The sequence below is a fragment of the Hippocampus bargibanti genome, linkage group LG04 (genome assembly GCF_051943395.1).
Source record: "Hippocampus bargibanti isolate YZ-2025 linkage group LG04, ASM5194339v1, whole genome shotgun sequence".
Lineage (NCBI taxonomy): Eukaryota > Metazoa > Chordata > Actinopteri > Syngnathiformes > Syngnathidae > Hippocampus > Hippocampus bargibanti.
In genome coordinates this window covers 29,698,605-29,711,812 of record NC_142737.1, presented here as the reverse complement: position 1 = coordinate 29,711,812, position 13,208 = coordinate 29,698,605, and the positions used below count along the sequence as shown (strand labels likewise).

General features: G+C 43.9%; 2 protein-coding genes across 3 annotated transcripts in view; one reads left to right on the top strand and one right to left on the bottom strand.

Annotated features, from left to right (window-relative positions):
• Window positions 1-13,208, top strand: part of rabl6b (RAB, member RAS oncogene family-like 6b) — a 46,524-nt gene that overhangs the window by 24,461 nt on the left and 8,855 nt on the right. For both annotated transcript variants that reach the window (XM_088995061.1, XM_088995060.1), the window contains 2 exons: window positions 623-770; window positions 8,864-9,067. In XM_088995061.1, coding sequence (XP_088851187.1) covers window positions 623-770; window positions 8,864-9,067 — 352 coding nt within the window. The remainder of the gene's footprint in view (window positions 1-622; window positions 771-8,863; window positions 9,068-13,208) is intronic.
• LOC148899658 (uncharacterized) lies at window positions 5,373-7,779 on the bottom strand. The gene is made up of 2 exons (XM_088995063.1): window positions 6,472-7,779; window positions 5,373-6,411 (listed from the first exon to the last, which is right to left on the bottom strand). The coding sequence occupies exons 1-2, from the start codon at window positions 6,842-6,844 to the stop codon at window positions 5,615-5,617; spliced, it is 1,170 nt and encodes a 389-aa protein (XP_088851189.1). The 5' UTR covers window positions 6,845-7,779; the 3' UTR covers window positions 5,373-5,614.

Sequence of the window (13,208 nt, the reverse complement as noted above, 5' to 3'; positions counted from 1 at the left end):
GTTGATTGTGAACATAACCGCATCCTCTGCAAAGAGGTTGTGCACACAAACCACATGATCTCAGTTATTTTTTTTACTTCCCATCTGGCAAACATTTTTACATACAGTTTTGGTTGAGTGAACGCTGGCGCGTGTGGCTCACCCGCAGGAAAAATATCCTGACTGTAAAGTGTCCTTGAGAGTTTTGAAAGGCGCTTATAAATGAAATGTATTATTATTATTATTATTATGAATAGAAGGAACATTTTGTTTAACTGTTTACCTTGCTTTCATTGGATTGGATTGGATTTGCCTTTGTTAGTCTCTCAGTGGAGAAATTTACATTTCACAGTAGCAAAGTTATGAAAGTTATTGGTTATCATAAAAACCTGGCAGTTGTACAAGAGTGTGTAGCGTTTATATACACAAGTATAGCGCAGTCACATGGCTTTCGCCTGAGCCGTTGAAAAATTCAAAATCCTTGAAATACGCACAGGGATTTCAAGTATTAGAATGTCATGTGATGTCATTGTTTCATTGCCACATTTGGTATCGCAATTGAAGTCTTTAACATGATCAACAACAGAAGAGATTGGACAGTAATTATTATCTTACTCGTGAGCGACTGCAATTTTTTCCTCAGAGGACCTTCTTGCACCAGTGTGTCCTACTCTCGTACAAAACGTGGATGACTTTGTGCCAGATGACAGACTGGATAAGAGTTTCCTTGAGGACAGTTTGCCGTCAAAAGCAAAAATGCCTCAGCCACCTCCAGCAGTGGACAGTGACAGGTGAGCACATAAAGTGTTGGTTTTGGGGGAGTATTGGTTATTGGATTGGATTGCATATGCCTTTATTAGTCTCACAGTGGAGAAATTTACATTTCACAGCAGCAAAGTGATGAAAGGAATGAAAGTTATGATGGAATTTATGCACGATAAGTGTCATTTATTTAGATATTATTGTGACTGTTTTCTGGTATGATGAGAGCAGTGATTTTATTTCGTTTTCGAGACAAAGCACGTTTCTTTCATTGAAACTTCCCCGCGGGACACCACTTATTTTAACAAGTGTTGTATTGTTTGTTTTTTAACATTGAAAAATCATGAATTATTACTACACATACGTATCAAATCAAAATCAATCCAATATTTGGTGCACTCATTTTTTGTCAAGTAAAATAACTAAGAAAAAAACTAAAAATAACTCTGCGTTTCTAATTTATTTGGATTGGATTGGATATTCCTTTTTTAGTCTCACAGTGGAGAAATTTACATTTCACAGCAGCAAAGTGATGAAAGGAATGAAAGTAGAAAAACGAAATACATGAGCTGCTGGAAAGGCAGCCACTCTCGCGGCGCCGTCTTGAAGTCAAAAGAACACAAAAAAAAAACTAAATAACAAATAATATGACAGTATAGAGACAATATGACAAAACAAAGACACAGAGAGACATTCATTCTTCAGGACTTGCTGTACCCTCTTTGTGATGACATGAAACAGTTCTAGATGAAAGAGGAGAGGATCAAAGCAATACTTTCATTGCGCTGACTAGGTTTTGTTGTGCACTAAGAGTGTGAGACTAGAGTGCAATTCAAAGTCAAAGTCTGCTTTATTGTTAAATATGCTAATATGCATGACATACAGCACATATAAAATTAATGTCCTCTCGGACCCATTGTGCAAGGCACTTATAATGTGGCTAAAAAAGACAGACAATTGAGAACAGACAATACGTGTAATTTCTGAATGTAAAGTGAGGTAGTGTCGTATGTAAAGTGATGTAGTGACTGACGTATGTAAAGTGAGATAGTGTCGTATGTAAAGTGGCATAGTGTAGAACAGGGGTGGTCAAACTTTTTGACTCGCGGGCCGCATTGGGTTCTAAAATTTGACAGAGGGGCCGGGCCAGGAGCATTTGGAGGGAGTGTTTGGGCCAGAAATACTCCGAACAAGTTATGTCCATAATTTATAAAATCACTTCAAATGACTTCGACTGAGCGTATTTTACAAAGATTCCACAGCATATAGCTATAGTTTACGTTTTAAGACTTGCGCTGAATATATGAAGTCTTGTTTTCGAGTTGATGACGATCCCCATGTGACGTCACGTTTGGACCGCCCCTGACCGAGAAAGCGACATACAATGCATTTTGGGTACTTTGTTTGGTCTGAAAACTTCGTGTTAATCCGTGTTGATCCGTGTTGATGGCGAAATTAGAAGGAAAACACATAAATAACGCCATGGTGAATCGTTGTGTGTTGCACCAAGACAACTACAGTAAAGTCTCGTTATATCGATATCGGATATATCGATAGTCCCGGTTATATCGATACTATTTCTATGCACGCACGGAGAAAATTACATGCAAACAGGGTCGGATATATCGATAGTCCCGGTTATATCGATATTTTTTCGGACTCCCTTGAATATCGATATAACGAGACTTTACTGTATTTGATATTCGCTGACACAAATTCCCAGCTGACAAATCAGCCCATTTCCAACGGTGCTTGGGCGCCATCTTCTGCTTTTTCTGGGTGCTACATTGCTGTCATTGACGGCTCGAATTGATATGGGAGGACTCCTAGAATCAATTGCAAACATTTATGCTTTCCTCTTCAGAAGAACAAGAACAAGAAAACATCTTCTCCGAATCTAAAGCCATTGTTTTGATTCTCGAGCAAGGCAAGACGTCTTGGCGTGACGTCACGAACAGAGGGGTGGGACCTTCTGAAACTGACCATTTCCGGATTCATTTTGAAGTCATTTTTATTGGTGTTTTTCATTTAACTAAAAATATCAGCCTGCCTGATTTGGGTATTTTAGATGCTATAAAACGTTTTTCTGATGTCAGTGGGAAACAAAAACAAAAAATGGTGCCGGTTGTCCTTTAAATGTAGTATGTACAAACCTCATAGCACAGTAAGAACACTACAACCCAATTTATTAACTGTCTTTCAAATGTGAAAAATATCCCTGATCAGTTAATAAATTTGTCTCAAGGAATATGCAAGATATGGCATTTACAGACTATTTCGCAGATACTTGGAGGAGGAAATGGAAATAGATTAAAATAACATATGCACTGTGATTTATCAAGATTGCGTCTGTTTTTAAGTTTCCATCGAAGGGGCAAAGTTAAAGAAATCAACATTTATTGAAAAATGGAATCACTTTCAACATTCAAAACATATTATTACACAACGAAATATTCAAGCTCAATAATACCTACTTGTGTTAAATTCCGCCAAATCATAGATGGTTTGTCCTGACCGCGCGCTCAACAAACTCCTCACTGACGCTCTCGCCTTCACGCGCTAACAATACACGTGTACCGTCGCCGAGCACACAAACATAGACTACCTGCAGTTGAAATTTGCATACTCGGCTCGGCAGCCAATCAGAAGCCTGCTTCTTTCTTCCGGACTTTCGCAAGCGTTACAAAGTCGTGCACTTGCATGTCATTTTCCAAAATAGATGCACAGAACCTCAAACTAGAAGAAAGATTCAAAAGAAGCTAACAACATATGTGACGCTACAAAACGTAAATTTAAATTAAACCGTGACTGTAAAGTGTACGTGAAACTTATGAAAGGGGCTTAGTGGCTCGCAGGAATCAATGCAAACGTTGCATTGTGCACCACCTTGACAATCGACTACTGTAGCAAAATTTACAGCCATGCGCATTTGCCGTAAATTAAGCAAGGTAGCATTTGTAGTTGGTGCATTCTTGATTTAAAAAAAAACTTTATACTTTGTGACAATGTTTCTTAATGGGATTGGTCTCATTTTGCTTCAAGTTGGGAAAAATGGGGCAGGCAACTTTTCAGTTATCTGCCCTGTTGTTCGCTAGCTTTTTGTCATGAGTTTTAGACACTGTTTGTACTATAATTTGGGCAAGTTCGGCGGGCCGGATTGAAAAGCCTAACGGGCCGTATGTGGCCCGCGGGCCGTAGTTTGCCCATGTCTGGTGTAGAATCAGAATCATCTTTATTGCCAAGTATGTGGAACACACAAGGAATTTGTTTCCGGTAGAACACGCTGCACTCGTATCATCATCAAAAAATTTCAAAGACGCAGTATACAGTTCCATTTGGGCTACTATTCAAAGAGTTAATAGCTTGGGGGAAGAAGCTTTAAATGTCTGTTGGATTTGTTGCGCGTGGATCAGTAAAGTAGTGTCTTCTTCTTTTTCTTTCGGCTTTTCCCTTCAGGGGTCGCCACAGCGAATCAATGACCTCCATCTATCCCGGTTTTGTGCATCCTCTTCTCTCACACCAGCTACCATCATGTCCTCTTTGATCACATCCATAAACCTCCTCTTCGGTCTTCCTTTCGGTCTCCTGCCTGGCAGTTCAAGATTCAGCATCCTTCTCCCGATATATTCGTTCTCTCTCCTCTGGACATGTCCAAACCATCTCGGTCTGGCCTCTTTGACTTTCTCTGCAAAGCCTCTAATATGAGTTGTCCCTCTAATGTACTCATTCCTGATCCTATCCGACCTGGTCACTCCTAAAGAAAACCTCAACATCTTCAGCTCTGCTACCTCCAGCTCTGCTTCCTGTCTTTTCTTCAGTGGCACTGTCTCCAGTCCAAACATCATGGCTGGCCTCACCACTGTTTTATACACTTTTTTACACCTGACATTTTTCTCCAGCCGCTGCAGCCTGCCTGGACATGCTTCTTCACCTCTTTTCCACACTCTCCATTGCTCTGGACAGTTGACCCCAAGTACTTAAAATCCTCCACGTTCTTTATCTCTTCTCCCTGTATCATCACTCTTTCACTTGGATCCCTCTCATTCATCTCATTTCATCTCATTTTCCGTAGCGCTTATTCCTCATTAGGGTCGCGGGGGTTGCTGGAGCCTATCTCAGCTCTCTTCGGGCACGAGGCAGGGGACACCCTGAATTGGTTGCCAGCCAATCGCAGGGCACACAAAGACATACACCAGTCACTCTCACACTCACACCTAGGGACAATTTGGAGTGGTCAATCGGCCTGCCATGCATGTTTTTGGAGTGTGGGAGGAAACCGGAGGACCCGGAGAAAACCCACGCGGATCCGGGGAGAACATGCAAACTTCACACACGGAGACAGGACCGGGACGCGAACCGGCGACCTCTGCACTGTGAAGCCGGTGTGCTAACCACTCGGCTACTGGGCCGCTCCCTCTCATTCATACACATATATTCCGTCTTGCTGCGACTGATCTTCATTCCTCTCCTTTCCAGGGCATATCTCCACATCTCTAGTTTCTCCGCCACCTGTTCCCTGTTCTCGCTACAGATCACATGTCATCTGCAAACATCATGGTCCAAGGAGATTCTTGTCTAACATCGTCTGTCAGCCTGTCCATCACCATAGCAAAAAAGAAGGGGGTCAGAGCTGACCCCTGGTGAAGTCCCACCTCCACCTTGAATTCCTCAGTCATACCGACAGCGCACCACACAACTGTCTTACAGTCATGATACATGTCTTGCACCGCTCTGACATACTTTTCCGTCACTCCAGACTTCCTCATGCAATACGACAGCTCTTCTCTGGGCACCCTGTCGTACACTTTCTCCAAATCTACAAAGACACAATGCAATTCCTTCTGACCTTCTCTGTACTTCTCTATCAGCATTCTTAAAGCAAACACTGCATCTGTCGTACTCTTTTTTTTGGCATGAAGCCATACTGCTGCTCACAAATGTTCACTTCTGCTCTTAGTCTAGCTTCAACTACTCTTTCCCAAAGTTTCATCGTATGGCTCATCAACTTTATTACTCTGTAATTAGTACAACTGTGCACATCTCCTCTGTTCTTAAAAATGGGCACGAGTACACTTCGTTTCCATTCTTCAGGCATCTGTTCACCATCTAATATCTTGTTGAATAACCCAGTCAGGAACACCACCGCCACCTCTCCAAGACACTTTCCCCCCTTCATCCTCTTCAGCGCCCTCCTCACTTCATCCTTGCTAATGTTTGCTACGTCTTGGTCCGCAACAGTCACGTCTTCTACTCTTTGTTCCTTCTCATTTTCCTCATTCATCAATTCTTCAAAGTACTCTTTCCATCTTGCCATCACACTACTGGTACCTGTTAATACATTGCCATATCTATCCTTAATCACCTGAACCTGCTGCAGGTCCTTACCATCTTTGTCACTCTGTCTCGCCAGCCTGTAAAGATCAGTCTGACCTTCCTTGCTGTCCAGCCGAGCAGACAAGACATCATAGGCCTCTTGTTTGGCCTTTCCCACCTTTACTTTAACAGTGCGCTGCATCTCCTTGTACTGCTGTCCACTCTCGTCCGTCCTCTCAGTGTCCCACTTCTTCTTTGCTAACCTCTTTCTCTGTATACACTCCTGCACCTCCCCATTCCACCACCAAGTCTCCTTATCTACCTTTCTTCCACTCGATACACCAAGTACTTTCCGACCTGTGTCTCTGATTATGTTCGCTGTAGTTTGCCAGTCATCTGGAAGGACCTCTTGCCCACCCAGTGCTTGTCTTACCTCCTTCCTAAATGTCATGCAACACTCTTCCTTTTTCAACTTCCACCATTTTGTCCTCACTTCAGCCTTTGGTTTCTTCATCTTCCTCACTGCCTGCGTCATCCTACACACCACCAACCTATGCTGTCTGGCTAGACTCTCACCAACCACTACTTTGCAGTCACTGATTTCCTTTAGATGGCGCCGTCGACACAAAATGTAGTCTACCTGTGGACTTCTGCCTCCACTCTTGTAGGTCACCCTATGTTCCTGTCTCTTCTGAAAGAAAGTATTCACAATAGCCATTTCCATTCTCTTAGCAAAGTCAACTACCATCTGTCCTTCAGCGTTCCTCATCTGGAGTCCAAACCTGCCCATCACCTCCTCATCATCTTTGTTTCCTGTTCCAACATGTCCATTGAAGTCTCCACCAATTACAACCCTCTCACTTCTCTGGATGTTTCGATGAGAAGGTTTCTTCAGCCGTCATCTGTACAATTTTGAAGGTTTCGGACGTTTCGCCTCCTATCCAAGAGGCTTCGTCAGCGAACTAAAGTCTGACTGGTCGTATCGGCCCTATTTACATAGGACACAGCTATGATAGGTCACTACTCTCAGGTTGGGGGAGGAGAGGATCCATCCCTGTGGCCCCACTGATTGTTCCTACATTCCTGACTAACGACTGGCCTATTTCCCCCACTCCCACCGGTATCACCTCATCAGCATAACGAATGTTGCCTAACCTGTTTTGCCTAAGCAGGCTATTGTATGAACGATCCAAATTGAACCTCACCCCACCAGACCGGTTTAAAGAAGGATTTTGTTGTTTAATAATTGTTTGTTCTCTGGATGTTCTGTATGACTTCATCAAAGTCCAACCAAAATATCTCCTTCTCCACCAGCTCACATCCTACTTGTAGGGCATACCCACAAACAAGATTGAACATCACACCTTCAATTTCTAGCTTCAGACTCATCATTCTATCTGATACTCTTTGCACTTCTAAGACATTCCGAACAAACTCCTCTTTTAAGATAACCCCAACCCATTTCTCTTTCTGTCTTCACCATGATAGAACAACTTAAACCCTGACCCTAAGTTTCTAGCCTTGCTCCCTTTCCACCTGGTCTCCTGGACACACAGTATGTCTACCTTCCTTCTCTGCATCATGTCAACCAGCTCTCTACCTTTACGTGTCATTGTTCCTACATTCAAAGTTCCTACTCTTAGTTCTATACTCTTCGCGTTCCATTTCTCTCTTTTCCTCCGGGCACACATCCCTCCTGTAGTCCATTTTCCACTGGCACCCTGAAGGTCAACAGTACCAATGGCGGTCGTTGTTAACCTGTGCCTCGACCGATCCGGTATGGGATTCAGAGGTTTGATTCGCATATTTGTTTTGGCAATTTTTTTTACGTTGGATGCCCTTCCTGACACAACCCTCTGTATTTATCCGGGCTTGGGACCGGCACAACAAGACACTGGCTTGTGCCCCCTTGTGGCTACATTGGATCAGCAAAATAGTGTAGTGATGCAAAAAACAAGGTTGAAGTGAGGCCTTGCAGAAAAAACCCGAAAAAAATAGTGTTCAGGATGATATTACAGCGTGTCGCGTGTACTCAGAGTTCCGTGAATGTGCCAGTGGGAAGGAGCAGAGGGGGCAGGTCTGGGAGGGAGTTGAGTCTCCTGACTGCCTGGTGGCATCTCCAGTAAATGTAAATCAATGTAAAAGATACTGTACATTCCTTTGTGTGGCCTCGCACCCCAAATAGTTTGTCTTGAAAGATAAGACAATTACCTAGGTGCTGCTCCCTACCTGGATAAAAGAGTACAACATTATTACAATGTCATAGGCATGCATATTGGATTTCCCATGAGACACCTGACAATCTCATGGCACAGGGTTTGAAAAACACTCGAGAGCACAAGTGTTAAAGTCAAGACAGATCAGGCCAGATCTGGCCTGCCACATTATTTCATGTGCCCGCGAAAGTAAATCACGCATGTTAAGGTCCATGATAAAGCTGACTTTGACTTGACTTTGACTTTGATGCATGCTCAAGTCAAAACCCAAAAAAAACATATTGTCAGATGTAATACACAATAAGCGTTGTTATTTTTGACTTCTGATTTTTAAACCAAGCTATTCATCAATTTGTTGTGCACTGTGCATGCAATATGTGGAAGGGATTAAACATTTAAATGGTTTCACAAAAGTCGTAATGGCCCTCCAAGAAACGTAATCTACAATGTGGCCGGCCATAACAATTAATGTTACACCTCTGATGTAGAGCATGTTTGTGGAAAATAAATGTACATCAACCATCACTTTACATGACATGACTGTAGACATGCACAATATACAGTACGTGTTATTAGTTTGTTTTCTATCCTAGTGAGTGTGACGACAGAGGAAACCCAATGGTGTCTGGTTTCCAGGATGAACTTGATCCTGATGATACAGAGCCCAACCTTCCACAGCCGAAAACATTACCTCCCAGTCAAGATATAATTTTGACCAGTGATGAGGAGGACCAAATACTTGTAGTCCCTTCTGTGAAAAAGGACAAGGACCTGGACAGCGAACCTGAATTGAAAACGTAAGGCTTGTTACATCACCAAATGTATGTTTGATAGAATAATGCATGTTATTACAAGTAGTGTAAGATGGCTATAAACTAAAAATAATTGCACTCAGCGAATAAATGCATGTCTATGTGTCCGTATATTCATATATTATGTCAGTATGTGAGTATGTATTTATTAAAGTATTGAAAATGTATTAGAAATTAATGGAAAGGCTGTACATTCTTCCTCTTGGAACAAATACCCTCTCAGGGTGGTATTTGGGCTTCAGAGTTAATCTTGCGATGCACTATTTGGAACCAGGAATTTGAATACATTTCCGAGCTCTGATATATGTGTGTGCGTGCATGTGTGTATGTATGTGTATATACAGTATATACAGTATATATATATAAAAATCCTCGTCTCACCCCCCCCATGGGTGGTGTCTGTCCCCCATTTCAGCTCGGGTCCTCTACCAGAGGCCAGGAAGCTTGAGGGGTCTGCGCAGTATCCGTGCTGTTCCCAGCACTGCGCTTTTCTGGACCGAGATATCCGATGTTGTTCCCGGGATCTGTTGCAACCACTCGTCGAGTTTGGGGGTCACTGCCCCGAGTGCTCCGACCACCACAGGCACGACTGTCACCTTTACCTTCCAGGCTCTGTCCAGCTCCTCTCTGAGCCCTTGGTATTTCTCGATTTTTCTCATGTTCCTTCTTTCTGATGTTTCCTTCACTCGGGACCGCTACATCCACGACAACGGCTTTCCTTTCCCCTTTATCTTTGACCACGATATCTGGTTGGTTGGCCATTACCATCTTGTCAGTCTGTATCTGGAAGTCCCACAGGATCTTTGCTCGGTCATTCTCCACCACCTTGGGAGGTGTTTCCCATTTTGACCTTGGGGTTTCCAGTCCATACTCCGTACAGATGTTTCGGTAGACTATGCCAGCCACTTGGTTATGGCGTTCCATGTAGGCTTTCCCTGCCAGCATCTTACACCCTGCAGTTATGTGTTGGATTGTCTCAGGTGCCTCTTTGCACAACCTACACCTTGGGTCTTGTCTGGTGTGGTATATCCCTGCCTCGATGGCTCTGGTGTTCAGGGCCTGCTCTTGGGCAGCCAGGATGAGTGCCTCTGTGCTGTCCTTTAGGCCAGCCCTCTCTAGCCACTGATAGGACTTCTTGAGATCAGCCACTTCTTCTATGGTTCGGTGGTACATCCCGTGTAGGGGCTTTTCCTCCCATGATTGTCCCTCTGAGTACATCATCCGTTGGAGCCTTCTCTTTGATGTATTCATGGAGCTTGGATGTTTCATCCTGGACAGTGGCTCTCACACTCACTAGTCCCCGGCCTCCTTCCTTACGGCTTGTGTACAGTCTCAGGGTGCTGGACTTGGGATGGAACCCTCCGTGCATGGTGAGGAGTTTTCGGGTCTTAACATCTGTTGTCTGGATCTCTTCCTTTGGCCAACTTATTATTCCTGCATGGTATCTGATCACTGGCAGGGCATAGCTGTTTATTGCCCGGGTGTTGTTCTTGCCATTGGGCTAGCTTCTGAGGACTTGCCTCACCCGCTGGAGGTATTTGGTCGTAGCCACTTTCCTTGTTGCTAGTTCGAGGTTGCCATTGGCCTGTGGTATACCTAGGTACTTGTAGCTGTTTTCAATGTCGGCTATTGTTCCTTCAGGGAGTGAGACCCCTTCAGTGTGGACTACCTTGCCCCTCTTAGTCACCATCCGTCGCGTGACTTGGTCGCGTGACCAACTCCCGTGGCAGATGCCATATTGCTACCGTCTTCAACCATAGCAAAACGAGAGAACAGCAGCGGGGAGAGTGCATCACCTTGGTATATGCCACATTTGATGGCCTGGAGCCTTTGTTTGGCAGTTTCGAGTGCTTCAGGTATGGTTATCTGCATGTACCTCTTGGGTATTGGCCTTTTATTCACACCTCTCTGGGTCTCCGTCAATTGACTCACATCTTTCCGAGCCGCCTTGATCTTAGCCTCCAACCGTCTTTTCCATGGTGGGTAATGAATCTCGTGGCTCTCATGGTTGCTCTTGTAGCCAAGAGGCGTATATCAGCTCATTGGTTTCCGTGATCGTTCCGGTCAGGATCGTTCTCAGTGCTACATTCACAGTTTCCATGAGACTTTCAGGTGGTACTTCACAGAGCCGTTGTAATCGGTTTCTTAGTTTCCCAGTTTTCATTCTTGCCATGTTCTTATCTCTCAGGTCAGTTGCTGCCTCGCTCAGCATTTCATTCATTGGGGCTGGCTTCCCAATCTCATCATTCATTGGGGCTTGCCTCCCAATCTCTGGTTGAAACTCTTCCTCTGATGTGGCAGCCTGGGGCCCTTCACCTCGGAATTTGTGTTGTACCTCATCAATCTCAAATTGTGATAGCAATTGCCGTTTGTGCATATTGGAACACTGAGCTACTAGTTGTTTTGTGGTCAACCGTGACTGTGGGTTTCGAAGTAACCATTCCGCCCCCATTCTCCGCATGTAACCCCTCTGACTAGGGTTGCTTGAGTAGTAGCATTCCAACAGAGCCATGTTATCGCATCTCGTCCATCTCCGCTTTGTTCCAGTAGCCCATTTTTCATCAAGGTGCTCTGGTTCCCCAGCAGCCGACGCAAACCTTGTTTGGCCGGGCGACGTCTGACCCGGCATGTCATTCCATTTATTGTCTCTCATCCTTGTATGAGGTAGGCATTAGCGTGAAGGGTCTTGCCCAAGGACCCACATATATATATATATATATATATATATATATATATATATATATATATATATATATATATATATATATATATATATATATATATATATATATATATATATATATATATGTGTATATATATATATATATATATATATATATATATATATATATATATATATATATATATATATGTATATATATATATATATATATATATATATATATATATATATATATATATATATATATATATATATGTGTGTGTGTGTATATATACATACAGTAAAGTCTCGTTATATCGATATTCAAGGGAGTCAGAAAACATATCGATATAACCGGGACTATCGATATATCCAACCCTGTTTGCATGTAATTTTCTCCGTGCGTGCATAGAAATAGTATCGATCTAACCGGGACTATCGATATATCCGATATCGATATAACGAGACTTTACTGTATATATATATACATATATAAACATATATACTCTCTCTCTTGGCAGTCCATCGAAGTCGAGGATGACGTCGCTTCCATTGCTTTGTGGGGTATTGGACAGTGGTTATTGGCGCTGGCGGCGATGCCACTGTAGGTGACTATGAAGCCCGATTCTGGAGCCACAAATCCTGCCACATTCAGGACATGTGAGGCCAGGACCGGGCTGGCGAGGCGGTACTGAAGCAGCACAGAGGTGTCTTTGCTCGTGCCGCACGATCCTCCTCTGGGTGCGCTTGTCTTCAAGTTGTGTCACCCCTTCGTGGCATAAGGAGCGCCACAGTGGCCTGTTCGCTGCAGCAGACTCCAGATCGCTGGGCTTGATGTTGCAGTTCTTTAGAGTCTGTTTAAGCTGGTCTTTGTATCGCAGCTTAGGACCACCAGGGTTCCTCTTCGCTGACAAGAGTTGTCCATAAAGCACCTGTCGAGGCAAGCGGCAGCTAGGCATCCGGATGACATGTCCAACCCACCGAAGTTGCCTCTTTGCCAGTATGGCCTCGATACTGGTGGAGGCAGTGCGTTGAAGGATGTCGGTGTGTGGAACACGATCCTGCCAGGTGATGCCAAGAATTCGTTGGAGGCACCTGATGTGGAATGCATCAAGGCGTCTCACATGGCGTCGATAGACGGTCCAGGCTTCTGCGCCATATAGCAGCGTGGACACACACACTGCTTGGTAGACTGCGACTTTTGTTGGAGTTCTTAAGTGGTTGTTTTCGAACACACGAGTACGCAATCTGCCAAAAGCTTTGGAGGCTTGATGGATGCGGGCCTGGACGTCATCATCAATTAGACAGGAGGGTGTTAGAATGCTGCCGAGGTAGCTGAATTGTTGGACAACCTTGAGGGGTGTGCCACTGAGGGTGAACGCTGGGGTTGGAGAACTCTCTTTTGCCATGACCTCCGTTTTGGTTACATTGATCACGAGACCGAGTGATCGGTAGACGGAGGAC

Coding starts and splice junctions, on each gene's coding strand:
- LOC148899658 (XM_088995063.1), bottom strand. CDS start 6,844: ATGGGCAGGTTTGGACTCCAGATGAGGAACGCTGAAGGACAGATGGTA. Junction 6,412..6,471: donor GGAGGTAAGACAAGCACTGG/GTGGGCAAGAGG, acceptor TCAGAGACACAG/GTCGGAAAGTACTTGGTGTA.